This window comes from Carassius gibelio, chromosome A5 (genome assembly GCF_023724105.1).
Source record: "Carassius gibelio isolate Cgi1373 ecotype wild population from Czech Republic chromosome A5, carGib1.2-hapl.c, whole genome shotgun sequence".
NCBI lineage: Eukaryota > Metazoa > Chordata > Actinopteri > Cypriniformes > Cyprinidae > Carassius > Carassius gibelio.
Window position 1 is genome coordinate 15,687,967 of NC_068375.1, and position 20,366 is coordinate 15,708,332.

At 35.5% G+C, this 20,366-nt stretch overlaps 1 protein-coding gene across 2 annotated transcripts; it reads left to right on the forward strand.

Moving 5' to 3' along the window:
* Nucleotides 1–906: 906 nt before the first annotated feature.
* On the forward strand, nucleotides 907–18,113 carry LOC127997051 (noelin). Of its 2 annotated transcripts, none has more exons than XM_052591996.1 (6): nucleotides 907–1,331; nucleotides 6,333–6,482; nucleotides 6,627–6,782; nucleotides 9,034–9,253; nucleotides 14,481–14,587; nucleotides 16,347–18,113. In XM_052591996.1, exons 1-6 carry the CDS (start codon nucleotides 1,266–1,268, stop codon nucleotides 17,019–17,021), a joined length of 1,374 nt encoding a protein of 457 aa, XP_052447956.1. In that variant the 5' UTR covers nucleotides 907–1,265; the 3' UTR covers nucleotides 17,022–18,113. The 2 variants fall into 2 exon arrangements, with proteins under 2 accessions (XP_052447956.1, XP_052447955.1); XM_052591995.1 differs by lacking the exon at nucleotides 907–1,331 and adding an exon at nucleotides 3,418–3,798.
* Nucleotides 18,114–20,366: the final 2,253 nt, after the last annotated feature.

Sequence of the window (20,366 nt, forward strand, 5' to 3'; positions counted from 1 at the left end):
ATTTTTAACTACATGTAATTACATCTGTATTTAATTTCTGTAATTACATTTATAATTACACTGTTGACCCATACTTTACACCTTAACCCACCCTTAAACTTATCCATACCTCCAACCCTCTCCCTAACCTTACCCCATCCCACCTCAATAGCAGCAAAAGTGTTTTACAATACAATATGAACACAATAAGTACTTTGTACTTACTGTTTTATGTAAGTACATAGTAGTTAGGGCCACCTAATATAAAGTGGAACCCTTTTTGTATGCAAAAAAAAAAAAAAAAAAAAAAAAATGTATTCAACAACTGTGTCTCTCCGCATCACCGTTGTGCCATTTTGGAGATTATGAGCTGAATGCAGGCCGCTTTTGATGTTCTGTGTCAGCCGCTCCACAAGTATACATGAAAAAAAAATAAAAAAAAACCTTTGTTTGCCTTCAGTGATTTTGTATATTTTCATTCTGGGATGGAGTAAAGGTTGCTTGTATTGATTAAATGATGATGTCAAATCTTTAATATCCTGAATTTGTTTGGTACAGGTTGGTTTAGGCTAAAAATAAAATTTCTATATTTTTGTGTTCATATTATAAATGTATTTAGAAATGTAATTTTATAGTGTGAGTGTGGGCATGTTTTTGTGACATATCAGGACACAACTTTGTATAATTACATGGGTATGACACAGGTATTACAAGGAGAGGGTGACTTATGAGGACAAAACCCATGTCCCCATTTTTCAAAACCCTTATAAACCATACAGAATGAGTTTCACCTTAGTTTCACTGTTTCACGTGCACGCAGTGATCGCAGATTATGAGCGCGCTCTCCTCTCACGCTGCTCGCGCTGTTCAGGTGCCTCTGGTTTTTGAATTTCCCACGCCAGTTCGTGTCACATCCGGTTCAGCACCACTGTTTGGTCCCGCTTCTCAAATTTCCTGCCCACACCTACTCGCTCATATTAACCAGCCAAGTTTGTCTAGTCATGAAGTAATATTTTCGCCCCTTTCGTGCTCATCCCTACACTCGAGATCGGATCGCCGGTCCAGCAAGAAAGAGGACGAGGAGGCGTCGAGAAGCTGAGATGAGATAAATATGCAAAGAGGCGGTTCTGCAAACCATTCCAATCCCATTTTCCATTATCTTGGCGCTGAATAAAAACATATACGTACGTTGAAGAGGGGCATCTAACAGAGAGCCGGACTGGACAGCCGCACAGAAAACAGCTCTGCATGTGATATCCTCGGATCAGGTGCATCGGCGGCAGAAGATGCAGCCCGCGAGCAAGCTCCTGAGTCTCACCCTTCTTGTACTGATGGGCACTGAACTCACCCAAGTAGGTTTATAAACGCCATTTTCAGCGCGCATCTCGGACTAATTAGGCAGATATGCTCAGAATAAGCCGTTTCGTGTATTATCATAAGAGCAGATTAATCTATTGTGGAGCAGAGATCGGGATAGACTAATATGATTAAACCTCATTTAGAAGAAAATCATATCGGGGATTCAATGTTCTAGAACTTTCATGCCACATGGCTAGAGTTTTTTTTAATAGTAACTTTTATGTAGGTTTATTGCTGGTGATTATGAACGTGTTCACAGAGTAGGTAATAATTGTCAGTTTTAGTGAGATAAATGCATCTTGGTTGCAGTGAAGTCTCTGTTATTGTGTGTGTGTGTGTGTGTGTGTCTGTGTGTGTGTGTGTGTGAGAGAGAGAGAGAGAGAGAGAGAGAGAGAGAGAGAGAGTGATCATCAGTATCATTTTATCATTTGTAATGTTATCCCTATTCAAGTTAAAACACTCAAGGGCTTGTGCAGTGTATGCTCATTATCCACGCTCTGTGATTGTCTCTGACACTATAATCTCACTTTGAAGACAAAAATAGCAAGCAAATTGCTTTTTCCACACTCCACACTGATGCTTGCTCTTCAGTAACTCGTTGTTTCTGTACACCTTGACATGAAATCTCTGTCGGTGAGCTAATCAAATGGTAACATTTCAGCTTTACCGAAGGGACAAGGTCATTAGTCTTAATGTACAGAAAATGAATATTGCAAACGTAATTAATTTCACCTATTTACTGTATTCTCTGTGGATTGTTTTGTGCAAGAAACAATTAAGGTTTGATTACATTTATTTGTTTTTGTCTTTCACATGGCATTTTTTTTTACCTTAATACTATTACAAGTAGCTATTAATAAAACAAGTAAAATAGTACTTGGATAGTAATTGGATGATTCATTTATCTCATATCTCAAATAGCAAATCCCAAATATGAATCACTGAAAAAAAAAAACAGATCCAGTCTAATTTAATACAAATCCAGGTATGGCATTAGATGCACATATTATAGTGTGCTATAATTCACATTCAGTTTTAAAAAATTGCTCAAATATTTTATAAATATGTTTGGAACAAAACTTTTCATGCGTAAATCAGTGATATTTACAGGATATTTATGTGTTAGTGCAGGTAAAAAAAAAGCGTTGCTAGCCAAAAAATAAATAAAAAAAGAAGAAGAGTACAAGAATGTTGATTAAATCTTGAGTCTGTCTGTGTGTGCTAATATGTCAGTAGTTCGTCAAGGACGTCTCTGGTGCACAAACACCATAAATCTAAGATATTTGATAAATATGTTTATATATAGCATGGTTGGGAAGGGGGCGTTGGGGGTTTGATTGGAACTTTTGTCCAAAAAAAACTGAGAAGGTAACCTGTACTGCCCTCTGTTGGATAAATAAAACAATGGCATGCTGTTGAGAGATAACTGTCTGTCCAATCAAAAAACTCTCCTGTTCGGAACTGACTTGACTGACATAAATAGCACTCATAAAGCACTCTCTTTCAGACTGTGCATAACTGAGTTATGTTTTGAATCTAACATATGTTGATATTTCAGAGTTTAATGAAATGCTCAGAGAGCATTAACAATCATAGTTACTTTAGAGAGCATAAATAATATGGTTACTATGTAATGCATGTGGAGGAGAGAGTCTGATGGCTGCAAAATTACACCAATGAGCCAAAATATTACACAGCGCGCGAATTATTAAAGGGGGTCCACTTTACAATAACCTCGTCTCGCGTAACCCAATAGCCTCCAGCTTTTGAACGTACGGTCACGTTTGGATTTGATTGTTTTTATTATTATTGCAGGTGCTTGAGTTAAAACATCGCAGTTGTTGAGAGCAGAATAGGCTACACTGTTTTGTCTCTTAATACACGTTTTTAACTATTGCTGTCTTTGTAGGTATCGTGAGAGCACGAAAAAAAAAAAAACTTTGTGTGCGTTCAGGGATTTTGTATATTCGTGCGTCAAGCGCCTAAGGAGGTTTGTGATATTTATGCATATTTCACCCGTATAGCGAGCGGGTGGGCGGCTCGGAACCAATGAGATGTGATGCTCTGCTGAGCTGCCGTCATTATTTGCGTGAAGAGAGAAGACAGAACAGCACGCTTATCATAAACCGAGAGAGCTCGAGTAATTATAAAGTTCAGAATAGGATAGTGCGAGCAGAAATGCCCGAGATGAATTCATTTACACTGGGTGCTTTACAGAAGTACACCAGCTCTGTCATCAGCGCAGGTTACCAGCACAGTTCTCCACTGGAAGCTGTATAATGAAGGTTACTGGGAAAGAGCAGAGCAGAGATGTCGGTGCCTTTGCTGAAAATTGGAGTAGTGCTCAGCACGATGGCCATGATCACCAACTGGATGTCGCAAACGTTGCCCTCACTAGTAGGTCTGAATAGCACCAAATTAAGCGTGGCACCTCCGGGAGTGCCGGACCGGAGCACTGGCGTGAGTTTTCCTCTTTGTTCATGTTCATGAGCTGCGAAAAATATTTATATTATTTATGCGTTATAAATTATACAATGTAAATTATAAAATGAAATTAATAATAATAATAATGTTGTTCATACAGTACTCTAAAACATGCGAAATATACCGCCTGTATGTATGTATTTTTTTTTTTTTTTTTTTTTTTTTACCGTCAATATAATGGTTTTTGGTCGTTTGTTCCTGGATCAACATCTTTTTGTTGATCCTGGATCAACGTTACTGTCCAAAAATATAGATCTACCCCTAAACCTAAACCTACCCATAATTAATTGCTAAAATCAGAGAGAAATGATAGGTGAATAACAAGGGTGTAGAAGCTTCTAACCCTGATTGTAAGCTTAAAACCCACATTTCTTGAAAACTTGTCCCTCAGTTCTGATTGGTTGATTGGAATGTTGATCCAGAAACATGTTGTACTTGGCAGAATCATGTTCACCCTGGTCCAACAGTATCTTCTAATGTAGGCTACCTTGCAGTACCATATAAATATTTGAATATATAAATATGATATAATTATTAATATCCTATGATATTGCAGTTGTATCAGATGCAATTAAACTATTTATGTGTCTGCCTGTCTTTGATGTTAATTTAGATTTTGGTATTGTGTAATGATGGAACTGTTGCTGTGCTGTAGCCACAATAATAATAATAATAATAATAATAATAATAATAATAATAATAATAATAATAATAATAATAATAATAATAAATAAATAAATAAAAACAAAGGAAAATAAAAAAGAAAGGATCTCTATTATTAAGTGGAACCTATTCCTGTTTATGTCACTGCATGATTCATGTGTCGCAACACAAAAGGTTGCAAATAATGACTTTTTTTTTACGTTTTTGACCACTTTTGCAAAAGAAAGCCAAAATGCATTATCATTAGTTCAGTCTTTCTTGTTTAAGAGATCTTGTGTTTATCAGAAGGCATTCGTTTAGGGAACGAGGGGGTAGGAACCAGCTGGTTAAATTTGACCTAACAGTGGCAGTGGCGTGATTAATTTTAAATAGATATCCAATATTATGCAGCTTTTCCAATGGGCAAAACCTTTGTCTTCTCAGGTTCAAACAGGTATAAATGTGTCTCAGCGGGGGGATTATTGACTTTTTTTATTGACTTATTGAGCGTGACGTGTAGTGAAGTGTAGCCAAGTATGGTGTCCCATACTCAGAATTTGTGCTTTGCATTTAACGCATCCAAGTACACACACACAGCAGTGAGTATAGTGAACACACACACGGAGCAGTTGGGGGTTTGGTGGCTTGCTCAAGGGTCTCACCTCAGTTGTGGTATTGAGGGAGGATGAGAAACTAGTCATTCACTCCCCACACCTACAATCCCTGCCAGTACTGAGACTCGAACCCGTGATCTTTGGGTCACAAGTCCGACTCTAACCATTAGGTAAGACCGGTCCCACACTATACAGACAAGTGTGTTTATAGTCTTGAGTAATTTTTCGTAGTCATCTGCTATCTTATAAATCCTGTGTTGAAGTCAATACTAATTAAATCACTTGTTTGTGAGCAAGGGAAAGATATCATCTTTTCTTTCCTTATTTATGTTTTTTTTTCTTATATAATACTGTATATGTGTTCACTATTTTGGTATTGTGATAAACTCTGTCCTCAAACAATTTGCGAAGATGTTCCTTCGATTTAATAAAAAGTGCTTTCGTTCTGCTCTGGTTATGGATTATTCATTATATTACTCGGGATTAGGACAAGACATACAACAACACTCACTCTTCCAGATGGCTCTTTTATGTAAAGCCACTGGGTCATAAAATCCCCTTCGAGATAAGACCATTTCACATCAAAGCACCAGCTATGAAAATCCAAAAAATAAAAATAACACTGTTATGTCAGTATATTGACCACCAATATACACTTCTCTGCACCTGATGGACAAGGAGAAATAAAATCTGAACAAGGGAAATTAAGTTATACTTAATAATATAACTTAATAATATACTTTATATAAATATATAGATATAAATAAACTTTATAATTTCTGTACCTTAGCTTAAAAAAATACAGTTGTATACAGTGTGAAACATTACTAATTTGTTTATCATTTTCATTTAATTCTGAAACTCTTGCTTTCTAGATTTTCAAAAGATATCCTTATGATTACTAAACCAGATATGAGCCAACTAAATAATGTTACCTTGGGGACATATTTACTTCACAGAATTCATAAAAAAAAATAATAATTCATAAACCACAAACAACCAAATGCTCACGTTCAAGGCTTTCAAAAACAATGCATAAATGTATGATTATTGTAACAGAAAAATTGCACTGGCATGACAGTTTCCATCAACTGGCTGACAATTCTTTCACTCTCACCGTTGTGTAGAGTTCAGGTAATCAACCCTCTCAAAGACTGCAGTGGGAGAAAGAAGAAAACTATTACAAAGCTTCCTAAAAAGCACATCCTGATCAGTCACTGACCTTTTTCCCTCTTTGTTTTGCCCCTTGCCCAGGTGCTGCCCGCTAACCCAGAGGAGTCATGGCAGGTGTACAGCTCAGCTCAAGACAGTGAGGGCAGGTGTGTGTGCACTGTTGTGGCTCCTCAGCAGACCATGTGTTCACGGGATGCCAGGACCAAACAACTGAGACAGCTCCTGGAAAAAGTAACCTTTTAAAAATAACCCACACACAAAGACCTACTGACAGAATGCACAGCTCTCTGAATGCATTACATAAATCTTTCAGCAAGACTGTCGGTCAACACATAACTTATGATTCATCTCTTATGTTCTCTTTGCGTCTCTCAGGTTCAGAACATGACTCAGTCCATCCAGAATCTTGACCAGAGGACCCAGAAAGACCTGCAGTATGTGCAAAGAATGGAAGTGCAGTTGAGAGGCCTGGAAACCAAGTTCAAACAGGTGGAGGAAAGCCACAAGCAGAATATCGCCAAGCAATACAAGGTGCGTACAAATCCATGAGCTCATCCAGATCAGTTATTCCATTGTCAATGTCATATTTTCTCGTACAATATGTCTCATTTACCAAAAGATTTACTCACTTATTTAATTGAGCTCCCAATTATGTTAACAAATCAATCTTTGAGAAAACTAGTGAGCATATACATTTAAAAAAAACAAAACAAAAAAATTGAGCTCAGAATATTCACACCACAGGCATTTTACCCACAAAAAGTAAATTACAAAATATGATTCATTTTGGCGATATAGCATCTTTTCCATCTTAACTATTGTTAGCTGTCTGAGATCAATTGCATCTGCGTGCTAATGAGGCCGTTTCTATTTTTCTAAATGGAGGGGCAGTGATTTGGTTGCACGTTGCAATTTGTAGTGTGTGTATCGGGCTCCCAAAGCAGCATAGATTTTATAGATCAGTCTAGCACAGTCTTTTAGTTCATTTGGCATCATCTAACCCTTCAAAGTCAAACAAAATTAATGTATTGAGCATTTTTTGTTCTAGTCAAACTGAATTCTACGTTCAGGAATCTGTATTATTATTTAAATTATTATTACTAGGTTTATTAAACATTGACAGTAAAGACATTTATAATTTCACAAAAGATTTATATTTCAATAAATGCTGTCTTTTGAACTTTGAGCCCCGCACATGGCATGCACGAAAAAATAGTAGGCTAACTCATGTGCACGATTTACTATTTCATTCGATAAATTGTGCACAAAATGTAGAAATCGAGATAACAAATTAGTTAATTGTTCGCACAATTTATAAATCGAGGGAGCGAAATAGTAAATCACACATTTTAGTACATCGAGGGAAAAAACTAGTAAATTGTGTGCACGATTTATTTATTTTTTTCTTTCATGTTATGTGCGGTGCTCTGTAGAACTTTATATTAATTAAAGAATCCTGAAAAAATGTCTAACAGTTTCTACAAAAATATTAAGCAGCCACTGTTTTCAGCATTGATAATAAAAATAAATGTTTCTTGAGCACTAAATCAGTACATTAGAATAATTTCATATGAGAAGGACACTAAAGACTGGAGTAACTTAAGTAATTTTCAATTGTAACAATATTTATAATTTGTTCCCAAAACTTTGTGTTTTAATTATATCAAAATGAGGGAACAAATTAGTACAACACAGCTATGATTTACTAAAATTTGGATACAAATTAAGTTTTGGGAACTAATTTGTTAATTGTGGCCTCAGTTTGTGTAAAATAACAAAATGGTGTAATATAACCAGGGAAATTATTTTTAATTCTTAATTCTTATGTTTTTTTTTTTGCAGTGTCATTTGCAGTGCTTCATACATAAGTTAATTATTTAAAATATATATACTGTATGAAAAAAAAAAAATATATATATATATATATATATATATATAATTTATTATTATTATTATTATTATTATTTATTTTTTTCATTTTTATATATATATATTACTGGCCCCAGGCTTTTCAAAGGTAGTGAATGTATAGTTTAATAACTTGCTATTAATATGAAGTTCTTTCTTCATCTATGTCCTGATTTATGTGTTTTAAACATATGGAAGAATCCATCACTTGTGCATATAATTTCAAGCATGTGTTTGTGTGTTAGTTCAACATATCAAATTATTGTTTTAAATAAAATGCTGTATTATTTCTGTACAAACAGCTGGATCTGTCAAAATGTATGTATTAGAAAGGCTAGCGAGTTAGTTATTCAACCAAATTTCATTTTCTTGCTTACAGGGCTAACTTTATGAATTAAATCAAAGCTGCAGAGACTGAAGGACAAGTTCAATGCCATTGTAATCAACTGGTCAACTGATCGCATCATTCAGTTTATTTTAAATACAAAGCACCTTTGACATCTGTTTGCAGTCTTTTTGTGCATGCCACTATTGCAGCCTTCCATGAGTAGATTTTCTCATGTTATGATATCTCCTTGTTTATTATTCAGATTTGTTAATGGACATTTGGATATTTTGAAACAAGGAAAACTATTGTTGTATGTGAAGCATGTAACCCTCGACACCTTGCATTTTAAACCTTGAAAAATAAAGAGAGTTTTTTCACATTTTTGCTGGTGTACTGAGAACTTGTTTTATACCATGTTGAACTCTACATCTATTTGCTAGCACACTCAGAAATTATAGTAGAGAGGGCAAGTGTAGGGCAAGACAGGTTTTTGGACGAAATCGTTGCACGCATGCCTACTGAACCAAGCCTATTTTAACCTTTCAGGCCATAAAAGCGAAAATGGAGGAACTTAGGCCAATGATACCTGTGTTGGAGGAATACAAGGCCGATGCAAAATTGGTAATGCAGTTTAAAGAGGAGGTCAAGAATCTGACATCAGTGCTAAGTGAACTGCAGGAGGAGATCGGGGCCTTTGACTACGAGGAGCTTCACAACAGGGTGTCTAATCTTGAGGAGAGGCTTCGTGCATGCATGCAAAAATTAGGTAGGATGAGTTTGAGCACAAACACAAACAAATGTTATATTTCATTTCAAAATATTATATATGACAGTGCACAATACATTTTATTATTGTTATTTTTTTGTATGCTTTAGTATGCAAGAAAATATTATTTTTTTTACTAGTTCATATTTTTTGAATAACAAAAATAGGCCAGAAAAAGACACTATAAAATATATTGGTGTTGCTTTTATACAGTTATATTAGGAAATTAAAAACTGCACAAATAAAGGCACACTTTACTTTTTTAAATTGTTAAAAGAGTAGTTCACCAGAAATGGTGAAAATTTACTCATCCATGGTGTAGATGGGTTTGTTTCTTGATCAAAACAGATTTGGAGAAATTCAGCATTACATCGCTTGCTCACCAGTGGATCCTCTGCAGTGAATGGGTGCCGTCAGAATGAGAGTCCAAACATCTAACAAAAACATCACAATAATCCACAAGTAATCCACACAAAGTCAACATCTTGTGTAGTGAAAAGCTATTTTTTATTAAAAAAATACATCACTAACGTTTTTTAAAGAGTCCATAATCTATAATAATGCTTCCTCCAGTGAACAGGGCTGTCCTGTTGTCCTCTGGCATCAAAATCCTCCAACACATTTGTTTAGAACTGTTTTCCCTTCAAACAGTATTTTATCTGTGTATATTTTTTTCTTGATTCAATTGAGACAGTTTTTTTTTAGTTTTTTTATTTTTTACTGGAAAAGACAATATGGATAAAGGATTTATTTTTTTGCCAAAACTACTGTTTGAAATTAAAAACATCTTAATAAAGAATTAGTTTATTAAAAACACAGCTTTTCACTTCACAAGACATTAATTAATGGACTGGAGTCGTGTGGATTATTGTGATGTATTTATCATTTGTTAGGACTCACTCTGATGGCAGCCATTCACTGCAGAGGATCCATGGGCAAATGAAATATTGCTACATTTTTCCAAATCAGTTCCGATGAAGCAACCATCTCATCTACATCTTGGAGGGCCAATTTTCAGCAAATGTTCATTTAAAAAGTAAATAAATAAATAGCATGTTCATGGCATATTTGAAATAGCTAACATGGTGTAGCCTCTATATTTATTGAAATTAAACACATTAGTCCTGACTCTCTGAATGATGACTGAGCAAAATACAAAACACTTTAATTTATTGTGCTGCTTGGATGCATTAGCATGCTGAATTTAAACAACACGACGTAAACACCAGTCTTCCTTTATCCCTGTCATTTTCCCTTCTTGAAATGCTGTATCTCAGCATAGCTAATCTGATCCACATAGCAGCAGCAGATTCAGATGTTGCCTTATTCTGAAATGAGCAATGGATTTCATATGGATGTTAGACATAGACGTGACTAATGAGAAGCTGCTGTGCTGTTCTCTCCTCTAACAAATGCCTTTGGGTCCACCTGAGCCATGGCATGAATTCATAGCGACTTTACAGGTTAATTAAATAACATTATCAAAATTCAGTGAGACAGGACACATTTATAAACAAATCCTCAGTTGAATGAACATCATACAGTTTTTTCCAAAAGCAAAATGCGCCTTTTTACAGAAATTTTAATAACCATTCATACACTGGAATATAGGTCAGAGGCTCTGTGTAACAATAGAGACTTGCTCTTTCTATTTGTTTTAGATTCACAAGAATAGCAGGTTTAGTACTATTCATGCATAATGCAAATGCAACCTCACTTTGACTGATTAAAGGAGGACACCACGCTGGGTTTTGATGCTTAACAATAAATACCAAAAAAGAGCTGCAGTTTTAAGTTTTCCACTGAGCCAAATGCTGCATGCAGTGATAAAGAGAGCCATCTAAATAGGATCATGGGATTCTATTGAAAGATTACTGCTTTCAGTACAGTAATCTCCTGGCTGCATGGATTTCTGATGCTGCATTTCGTAAGGGAATTAAATCACTGGATGGGAAAAAAAACACTGATAATTTGTTCACCGGTATAAATAACATGAACTTCATTCATAGTTAATATTACTGGTAACACTTTAGAATAAGGTTCCATTAGTTAATGTTAGTTAATGTATTAATTAACATGAACAAACAATGAATAATACATTTATTACTGTATTTATTCATCTTCATTAATGTTAGTTAATGAAAATACAGTTATTCATTGTTAGTTCATGGTAATTCACAGAGCATTAAATAATGTTAACAAGCACAACTTTTGATTTAAATAATGCATTAGTAAATGTTGAAATTAACATGAACTAAGACTTATAAATGCTGTAGAAGGATTGTTCTTGCTTAGTTCATGTTACCGAACGTAGTTAACTAACATTAACTAACGGAACCTTATTCTAAAGTGTTACCTTCATAGTTAATAGAGTTTTGAGAGAAGCCTGAGCCAATTATTTTGTGATTGTTGTCCATAAAAATTGAAGCAGTTTCAACAGTATCCCATGATGTGCCTCAATTTTTGTCCAGTATTGTAATTATCATACCGTAAAACAGTCATGCTGTGAAATATTGTTTTCTTTCTAAATAAATATTTTCAAAATATTTATCCAAAAAATAATTTGTTCCTGTGATGGCAAAGCTAAAAATAAATTTGCAGCCAATTATACTCCTATTTTCAGTTTCACATTAAAAGGCTTTTAATATGCCAAATGCTCAAGTAACATTAATTATCAATGTTGTAAATAGTTTTAGTGAAAAACGTGATACATTTCTGAGATTTTTGGAAAGTTCAAAATATAGCATTTATTAGAATAAAAAAATATATATATATTCTTCACTGTCACTTTTGAGCAATTTAATGCATCCTTGCTGAAATATCTTTCAAAAAAAAGAGAGAGAAAAAAAAAAGATATTTTTGACCCCAAACTTGAACGATAGTTATATTTACATACATTAATTTAAAATGTAATCTAAAATATTAAGTCAACAACCATTTACAATTCCATTCATTTTCTTGGAAAGGTGCATATGTTATGTTGTAAAAGATTAATTCACAGAGTCCAAGCAAAGAGTAATCCATACATTAAGGGGAGTATTAGGTTTCTGCTAAGCTTCTCTAACATTACACACAGCACAGTAGATTTCTCAAAAGAAAAGATGGGATGGGTTGGCAACATTTAATGCCATGATATTATGCAAATATCTGAGAAAATTATATAAACGTGTTATCTATGCAACAGTAATCATACATTAGCGATGTATGGCTGTGAACTCAGTGTTACTTGCTGTATATTTCAACATAATTGCATCAGCAGTCAGTGTCAGAAGCATTATAGATCCTAGCCTTCAGTCTGCTGTATATTTAGTTGTACGACTGCTTTATGATCCTAGAAAAGATTCTTCACTACGTTATCACATAAACACACTAACAGAACTGCAATTTATCGCCTGTAACAGACTATTTAGCTAACATTTGGCCATCAGGTCTGGTGTAAAGACTGGCCACCTGTGCCGAGACAATAATCAGGCTGGTAACTGTGAATATTGTGTGCCATAAAATATCTCTGAAAGTAAGTTTTGTCTACAGAAGTATGTCTGAAACATGCAACTCATTCAATCCCAAAGGGATTATGGAATTGCACAGGTCAATATTAGCAGATTACGAGTAATCATATAAAGAGATCAGACTTGAATGTAGGGTATATCAGTAATATTTAAGAGTAGTAATTTTATTCCAAAGCTTCTGTTTCAAAGAAAATTGCTATATTTCAGTGATTTGTAATTTAAAAATAAGAGTACAATATAAAATAAATATGCGATAATGGGCAGTCAGCCAGTCATGATCACAAAATAAACTCAGATGTAAAGCAGAAAGTTCTTATGTCACCCTGAAAGGGTTGATTTTGCGACAGTGACTGGCTGACTCACCAGATAAATAAGTACGTGAACATGAAATATTGATTTGAGTTTTTCATGATGTGAGAAGAAAGAGAACGCAGGGGAAATGAGAGACTCAAAACCAGCATGGAGACTGGTTGCCAGGGACAACTGTCAGATATACAGTTTCACGTCATGATGACCGCAGAATTCCAAGATTGACCAATCAGAATCAAGTATTCTGGAGAGCCGTGTAATGACACCAGATAGTCAGGTCAGTGAAATACAAAACAGTTCTTTCTCCAGAACTGGCTCCTGTGAGGTTTTACGTAAACCAGCATGATGATTGCATTTCAGCGCCAAGAACAGAATATTGGAAAAGTATCATGGGAAACGGAGGAATATCTATAAATGTACATTTAGTTTAAAAGCAGTTGCTTTGCCCCAGTGGACTTCCATAACAGCACAGCCAGAGAAAGAGAGAGAGACAGTGAAAGAAAGGGAAACATTTCTCTGAAATACATAAAGTGACAGAATAAGAGAGAAACGCAGTATAAATGAGAGAAGTACACACTTCTTTGTGTATGAGGACTCTTACAACCCTGCAGACGACTATACAAGTTATGCTCCAGTGTGTCTGTCTGACACTGTGTCAAAACAGAGAGTATGAGAGGTTCACTGATGCCTGCAAACTTCTGCCTGAGTGCCTAACACACACCAGAACATGACAGGAACTCCAACGCCTCCCCCATCCACCACATGCCCATTTACCAGTGCAAAACATTCAAGTTTAACAGCACATCACTCACTCATAAGAAAGCAAAGGAGCAGCATGTTAAAAGAAAATGGAAGAATTCACCAGAAATTTAAATGGTCATCTTTTACTAACCCTCACACCATTATAAATCCATATTATTATTATTATTTTCTTAAAGATGTCAGATGGGATGTTCATGTTGCTCTTTTCTATACAATGAAAGTGAATAATGACCAGACTACTGCAATTAAAGTAGTCCATGTGGCTCATGCACTAAGTTATTTGTGTGATTTGAACATGCATATTCAAATGTGGCACATCACAAACAATTATGAGACACATGAGAACAAATTACATTTGGTATCATCAGCGCGAAACCTGGTGTGATACATATCAATGTGCAACACAGTGTCATCAGTGAATAACTTATTTTCAGTTTAGTTATATGGCTCAAGTCTTATGGACTAATTTTAGTTTGGTTTTATTGTGCATGACAGCTACTGGTCACCATCCACTTTCATTGTATGGAAGAGAGCAGCATGAACATTCTTCAAAGTATGTCTTTTAATGTCTTATGGAATAAGAAAGTTGAACATGAGTTTGAGGAAATGGTGACTATAAAACATTGTTTTATTGTTACCGTTATCAGCCTGTGGGAAGCTGACAGGAATAAGTGATGCTATAACCATAAAGACATCTGGATCAAGATATGGATCCTGGATGACTGATCCGCTTGCCCCTGACGGTGATACGAGGGTGAGTTTATCAAATTTTCACTGTCTTAACTGAACTCCCCTGGATCGTTTGTGTAAGAGAAAAACAGCTTTAATCACTTCACAACCACTTTTGTTTCTTTTTTTCTTCCTTGCTAAAATGTATTTGACTTCGTCTTATCAGCACTCTTTTTGTCCCTGCAGTATATTTTCTCGTAAACATGCCAAGAGTGTGGTTTATTAAATTACTGGCAGACGTTAAGATGCAAATGATAGGTGTAAATCTTGCAAGATTTCATTAGCGTGGCAGCAAAGTCATTCCCAGTAAGAGCTGAATGATGTCTGTTCATTCCTGCTCCAGTATGTCCTGCACACAAATGCTGGTATATTTCTGTTGGTTTCATATCTTTGTTTTCGGACAAACTTAAGTATTCTGTGCTAAAAAGCAAAATCTTGTACAGCTGTTTTAGTTCCCTGCCTTTATCTTTCTCCAATTTCTTGGACAAATCTAACACATCCATCTTGGTTAGATGTCAGTAGCAAGTAAGTTGCTTGACAACTAATCCATGAACCCATCATATATTAATGCAATAACTTCACAGAGGATGGCTGAAGGTGAAGCGGTGGAGTTTTTAGCTCCTTTGAGATGGATCGATCCAGTAGAAAAGCCTAGAAACAGAAAGGCATCTGGCCTGCAGATCTGTCTGAGCCTTAAATGACTGATGAAGGGTCAGAGAGCTGCCCTTGCGTGAAGCCTCTGATAGCCTTAGTATTAATTTTAACAGTGAATGTACACTTAAAAGGGTCAGACAGTTTAAAAACATGCTTTTTAAGAATCCGATTTTATGAAATCTGTTCAGAGCAGGGATAGGATAATAGGTAAGTTAAAGATTAAATGTAATACATCAGTACCAAAGATTCAGATTGCATGCTGACCTTGACTGTGAAGGGATCAATGACATAAAATAGCATCCACAATACAGAAAAGGGAAAAAAAAATCACATGTGCCAGGTGAATGTCATGTGGTGTAGCTATCACGTAACATAGAAAACATAGTATATATGTTTGCATACATGTAAACATTATTTTTCAAAAAATAAATGTAAATATATTTGAAACTATTTTCAAGGTACTTTTCAATATCATGAATTATTAATTTATAAATATATAAAGAGTCACAACACATGACATTTTACAAACAAGTTAGAACTAACAAAAAAAAGTCAAACTCTGATATATTAAGAGGTTTAGTGATCTTGATGCGGTAAAGTGTCTTTTTTTTTTCTTTCTTTTTTTTTTTCTTTTTTTTGGTCGCACCACTTTTATTTGGTGGACAGAAGTTTTTCTAATTTTAGTAAGCAGTGAAGCAGTTTAATTCTTTTATTCTACAAAATAATAATGAAAAATTGTGTTCCTTGAGAATTTAATTCTTCTGTTGAGTCTTTTTTTTTCTTCTTCTTCATGATATCAGGACAGTTTTATCACTCTAACACTTTTTTGCCCCCAAAATGATCCAAAACATTTTGCTATGTATTTTTGAAAAAACAAAACCATTTTCGGTATCACTTTTTTTACTGTCATATTACACATGTACATACTACATAGATAATAAGTAAGTACTAATTGTGAACCTACCCTTAATTCTTGTGAAGCTACCATAATCTTAACCCGTGTAGTTATCTTATATTCCCCGGTATTTTCTTATGTAAGTGCACATACTGTAAAATAAAGTGCAGTCGCATTTTCGTTTGCAATGTAAAGCATATAAACACTGATGTGCATTTATTTTTTCCACCACCAGGTGTGGTACATGGATGGATACCACAACAACCGCTTTGTCCGGGAATACAAGTCAATGGTCGACTTCATGTATTCGGACAACTTCACCTCACACCGGCTTCCTCACCCCTGGTCAGGCACAGGGCAGGTGGTCTACAATGGCTCCATCTACTTCAATAAGTTCCAAAGCAACACCATCATCAAATTTGACTTCAAGACAGCTACCATCAGCAGGTCCGGTCAGCTGGATTATGCCGGCTTCAACAACCGTTACCACTATTCTTGGGGTGGTCACTCCGACATTGACCTAATGGTGGATGAAGGCGGGCTTTGGGCCATTTATGCCACCAATCAAAATGCAGGGAACATTGTCATCAGCAAAATCAACCCACTTACCCTGCAGGTCATCAAAAGCTACACCACCAACCACCCAAAGAGGAGTGCAGGCGAGGCCTTCATGATCTGTGGGACGCTTTATGTCACCAACGGATACTCAGGAGGGACAAAGGTCTACTATGCTTTCCATACCAACTCCTCTACTTACGAATATATCGACATCCCCTTACAGAACAAGTATTCTCATATCTCCATGCTGGATTATAACCCTAGGGACAGAGCTCTTTACGCATGGAACAATGGACACCAGGTGCTGTATAACGTCACCTTGTTCCACGTCATTCGCTCTGAGGAACTCTAAAGTGACATTCTCCACCCTTTGAGATACACAGTAGCACTGGTAGTTTATTAACGAGAAATTGAGTAATGCCTGATGATTGTTCAATAAAAAAATGTATCAAAAGTAATAGTTAATGGCAACGTAATGAACAGCTGCCAAAAGGTCTTTTTTTTCTTTTTTAGGCTTTTCTTAGATGACTATGTTTGAACTATCGCTGCAAAAATTTCGAAAAATTCTTAAACCAATATCAATTTACTTGAGAAGCAAATTGCATAGAATTACGTTTTTTTTTTTTTCGTAATTTAAGCATAAATTACATACAGTATATACTGTATATTATCTGAAAACAAACCCAGTTTTGCTTCAAGTAAATTTATCTTGGTTTTTAGGTATATTTAGATATTTTAACTGCAAAAAAAAAAACACTAATTAATCAAATTAGTTTTCATGGTGTTCTTAGTACATGTGCAGCTTTACGAACATGATTTATTTCCATGGTAGAGGGCAAAGAAGTGTGACGTAAGAAAGATGTCATTTCGCTACCCAGTTATGTCCTTTGTATCGAGAGCAATCAAAACTAACTAACATCAAGTAAAGAACCGAAGGCACTGCCTGTTGGAGGCACTCTTTTAAAGAACGGCAGCGTGTTGTTGTGACTGTATGTAGTTCGATTTTCTGCAGACATTTGCATGAACATTTTTAGCACTACGTTTCACGTTTGTATTATTTTTCTCACATTTATATAAACCGTATATGTGAAAAAGAGACTAGATTAGTGATGGGTTTGCTATTGTTCTTGTCATCTTTCATTTTTGATGTATCTTTTGTTGTTTTCAAAATCTGTGTTCATAAAGTGACTTAAACAGTAGGATGGATTGTAAGAAAAAGAAGCCAAGAGCATATATATAGATATAACTTGTCAGCAAAAAAAAAGTGTCAAAAGACAATATGAAAACATTTATTTACAAAGTATTAATCTTTGACTGTATTTCAAGACAGATCCATGTGTCAGCTGTTAGAAGAAATAGATGGCATCATCTAAAACTGTTACGCTTGCATCCGTGTTGTACTTGCAGTGTGATTCATTTCAATAAAGTCAGTTTTTATTTTACAGTTATTGCCTGAAGAAAATGAAATAATGTGCCATATGTGCATATCAAATTACAGTCTCCGAAAATATAGATCTAAAGAAATAGAAAAATATTTCTGTGGAGAATGACCCGCCTCCAGCTTCAGGAGCCTAAGGAAATGTCAAATGGGATGGAATAATCTACAGAAAAACATAAGGCCAGTCTAAAGGTGGATATCATTACCAGCCTATATTCTTTTTCCATAGCAACGGGGGCAGAAAGTGATGACCTCATCTGTTTGGCTTCAGTGAAAGCTGATCCGGAAGCAGTGGGACACGCACTAAAGACAGAGCAACTCATTAGCCCTCAGCTCTTCTCTACAGGCAGTGTCAAATTGAATTGTCTGGTCTGTCTGCTCTCCGCAAATGCACATTTAATTCAAGCCACCGTGACACTGGCAAACTGCTATTCAGGGAAGACATCAAGCGCTAAAGGTGCTTAGATTTAATGGTATTTCTTTCTTCTTTCATCTCAAGGTAGCCATCAGATCAGATAATCTAATTCCCCTAAACTCCTCAGCGTCATGGAGCCACCGCATAATTGAGCCCCTCTGTTACATTCTCAGTGATGATGAAAGAGTCATCTTCATTCTTTATAATTGTCTATAATGTAATAATTTCACAACAAACATATTCTAGTGTCACACTTTGAGATACACTGGACATTTAAAGGGATACTTCAGACAAAAATGAAAATTCTACATGTCGTGTAGTGTTGCTTTGGATGCTAATTTTTGGGCAAAAATGCTTTTCTAAATATTTTTTGTTTGTGTGTGTGTTCCTCAGATTAAAGCAAATCAGATTTCAAGCAATATGAGAGAAAGTAGATGACGACAATTTTTATTTTTGGGTGAACTATTCCTTTAATAACATATTGAGCCATATTGCAGATTTTTTAACAGGCGGTTTGGCTGGGTAACACGGCCCTGTTAGGCCCTGTTGGGTGATAACGTGACTGGCATCCATCTGGCTGCAAAAAAAGCATCTTTCTCCATTGAGGGCCATTCAAAATTGCCATGCAGTACATTCTGATGAAGATGTTTTTGCAAGCAACATATTTCAGGTTGGAACCAGCAGTATTATCCTTTTATTTACATATAGACAGAATACTTAACAGAAAGTTTTAGACTTTATTTTGTTTTTGACTTTTATTTTGTTGTTGATTTTTGTTTGTTTGTTTGTTTATGTGTACTTTGTGGAACAAGTGTTTTTGTATGCTATGCTTATCCATAGATTATGCATAATTTACCCCCCCCCCCCCCCCTTTATTCAGACAGTCTGAATGCCATTGAGATTGTAATAAAATTGATAGATCGGAAACAAGGAGGCGGGAACTGGCGAATATTGAAACATGAATAAACAAATGAACAACACAAAACGAAAGTAAAAGTGACAGCCCCTTACGGATGACTCCCACCCACAAACAAGACAATGTAAAATCAAAGCCTGGTCCTCTCTCTTCCTTAATCCCCCCTTTTATCCTTTCTGAAGCTCCTCCGTGGGACTCGAAACAGTTGAGAGGTGCAGGTGTGGCTCATTATCATTTACTCGCTCTGGTCCCATGGCTCTTGCCCCCACTTGTCACAGAGATGAATGGGGAAAACTAACAAATAGCTCTCTTCAGGTATTATAGGCCTCCTCATACCTAACCAGCTCAGATTTAATTAAACAGCAAGTAAAATGCTTCCTCATAGAGTTTAAAGTTCAGAATTGAACAGAAATCGCTGGCAGTATCGTAGACAGGTTTCCAGTGCAGCCCTTATTACAAGCACAAAAAGAAGTACACTTAATCTTAGACTTCATCTTTTTTTATTTTCCAACAGAAAAGTAATGGTCCTAATGTGAGCTTAATCAATTACATGCTATTATCTTTAGATTTCTGTATACTTTTCTGTAATCTTGTATAACTTAATTTACAAGAATAGATGGTGCATGGTGAAGTGAACGCATCAACCACCGCAAGATATTTAATCTAAATAGCTATATGGCTGTTAGTTGTAAGTGATGCCAGAATGAAAAGGAAAAGTTATTTATTATGATTTAATGAAATATTATGAAGACAAACCATGTTTTCCCTTTGTTATAATACATATTTGTGTATATACATTCATTAAAGGTGCTGTAGGGAACTTTTGTAAAAAAAAAATATTTTTTACATATTTATTAAACCTGTCATTATGTCCTGACAGTAGAATATGAGACAGATAATCTGTGAAAAAAATCAAGCTCCTCTGGCT

Coding starts and splice junctions, on each gene's coding strand:
- LOC127997051 (XM_052591995.1), top strand. CDS start 3,649: ATGTCGGTGCCTTTGCTGAAAATTGGAGTAGTGCTCAGCACGATGGCC. Junction 6,783..9,033: donor ATATCGCCAAGCAATACAAG/GTGCGTACAAAT, acceptor TTAACCTTTCAG/GCCATAAAAGCGAAAATGGA. Junction 9,254..14,480: donor TGCATGCATGCAAAAATTAG/GTAGGATGAGTT, acceptor TACCGTTATCAG/CCTGTGGGAAGCTGACAGGA.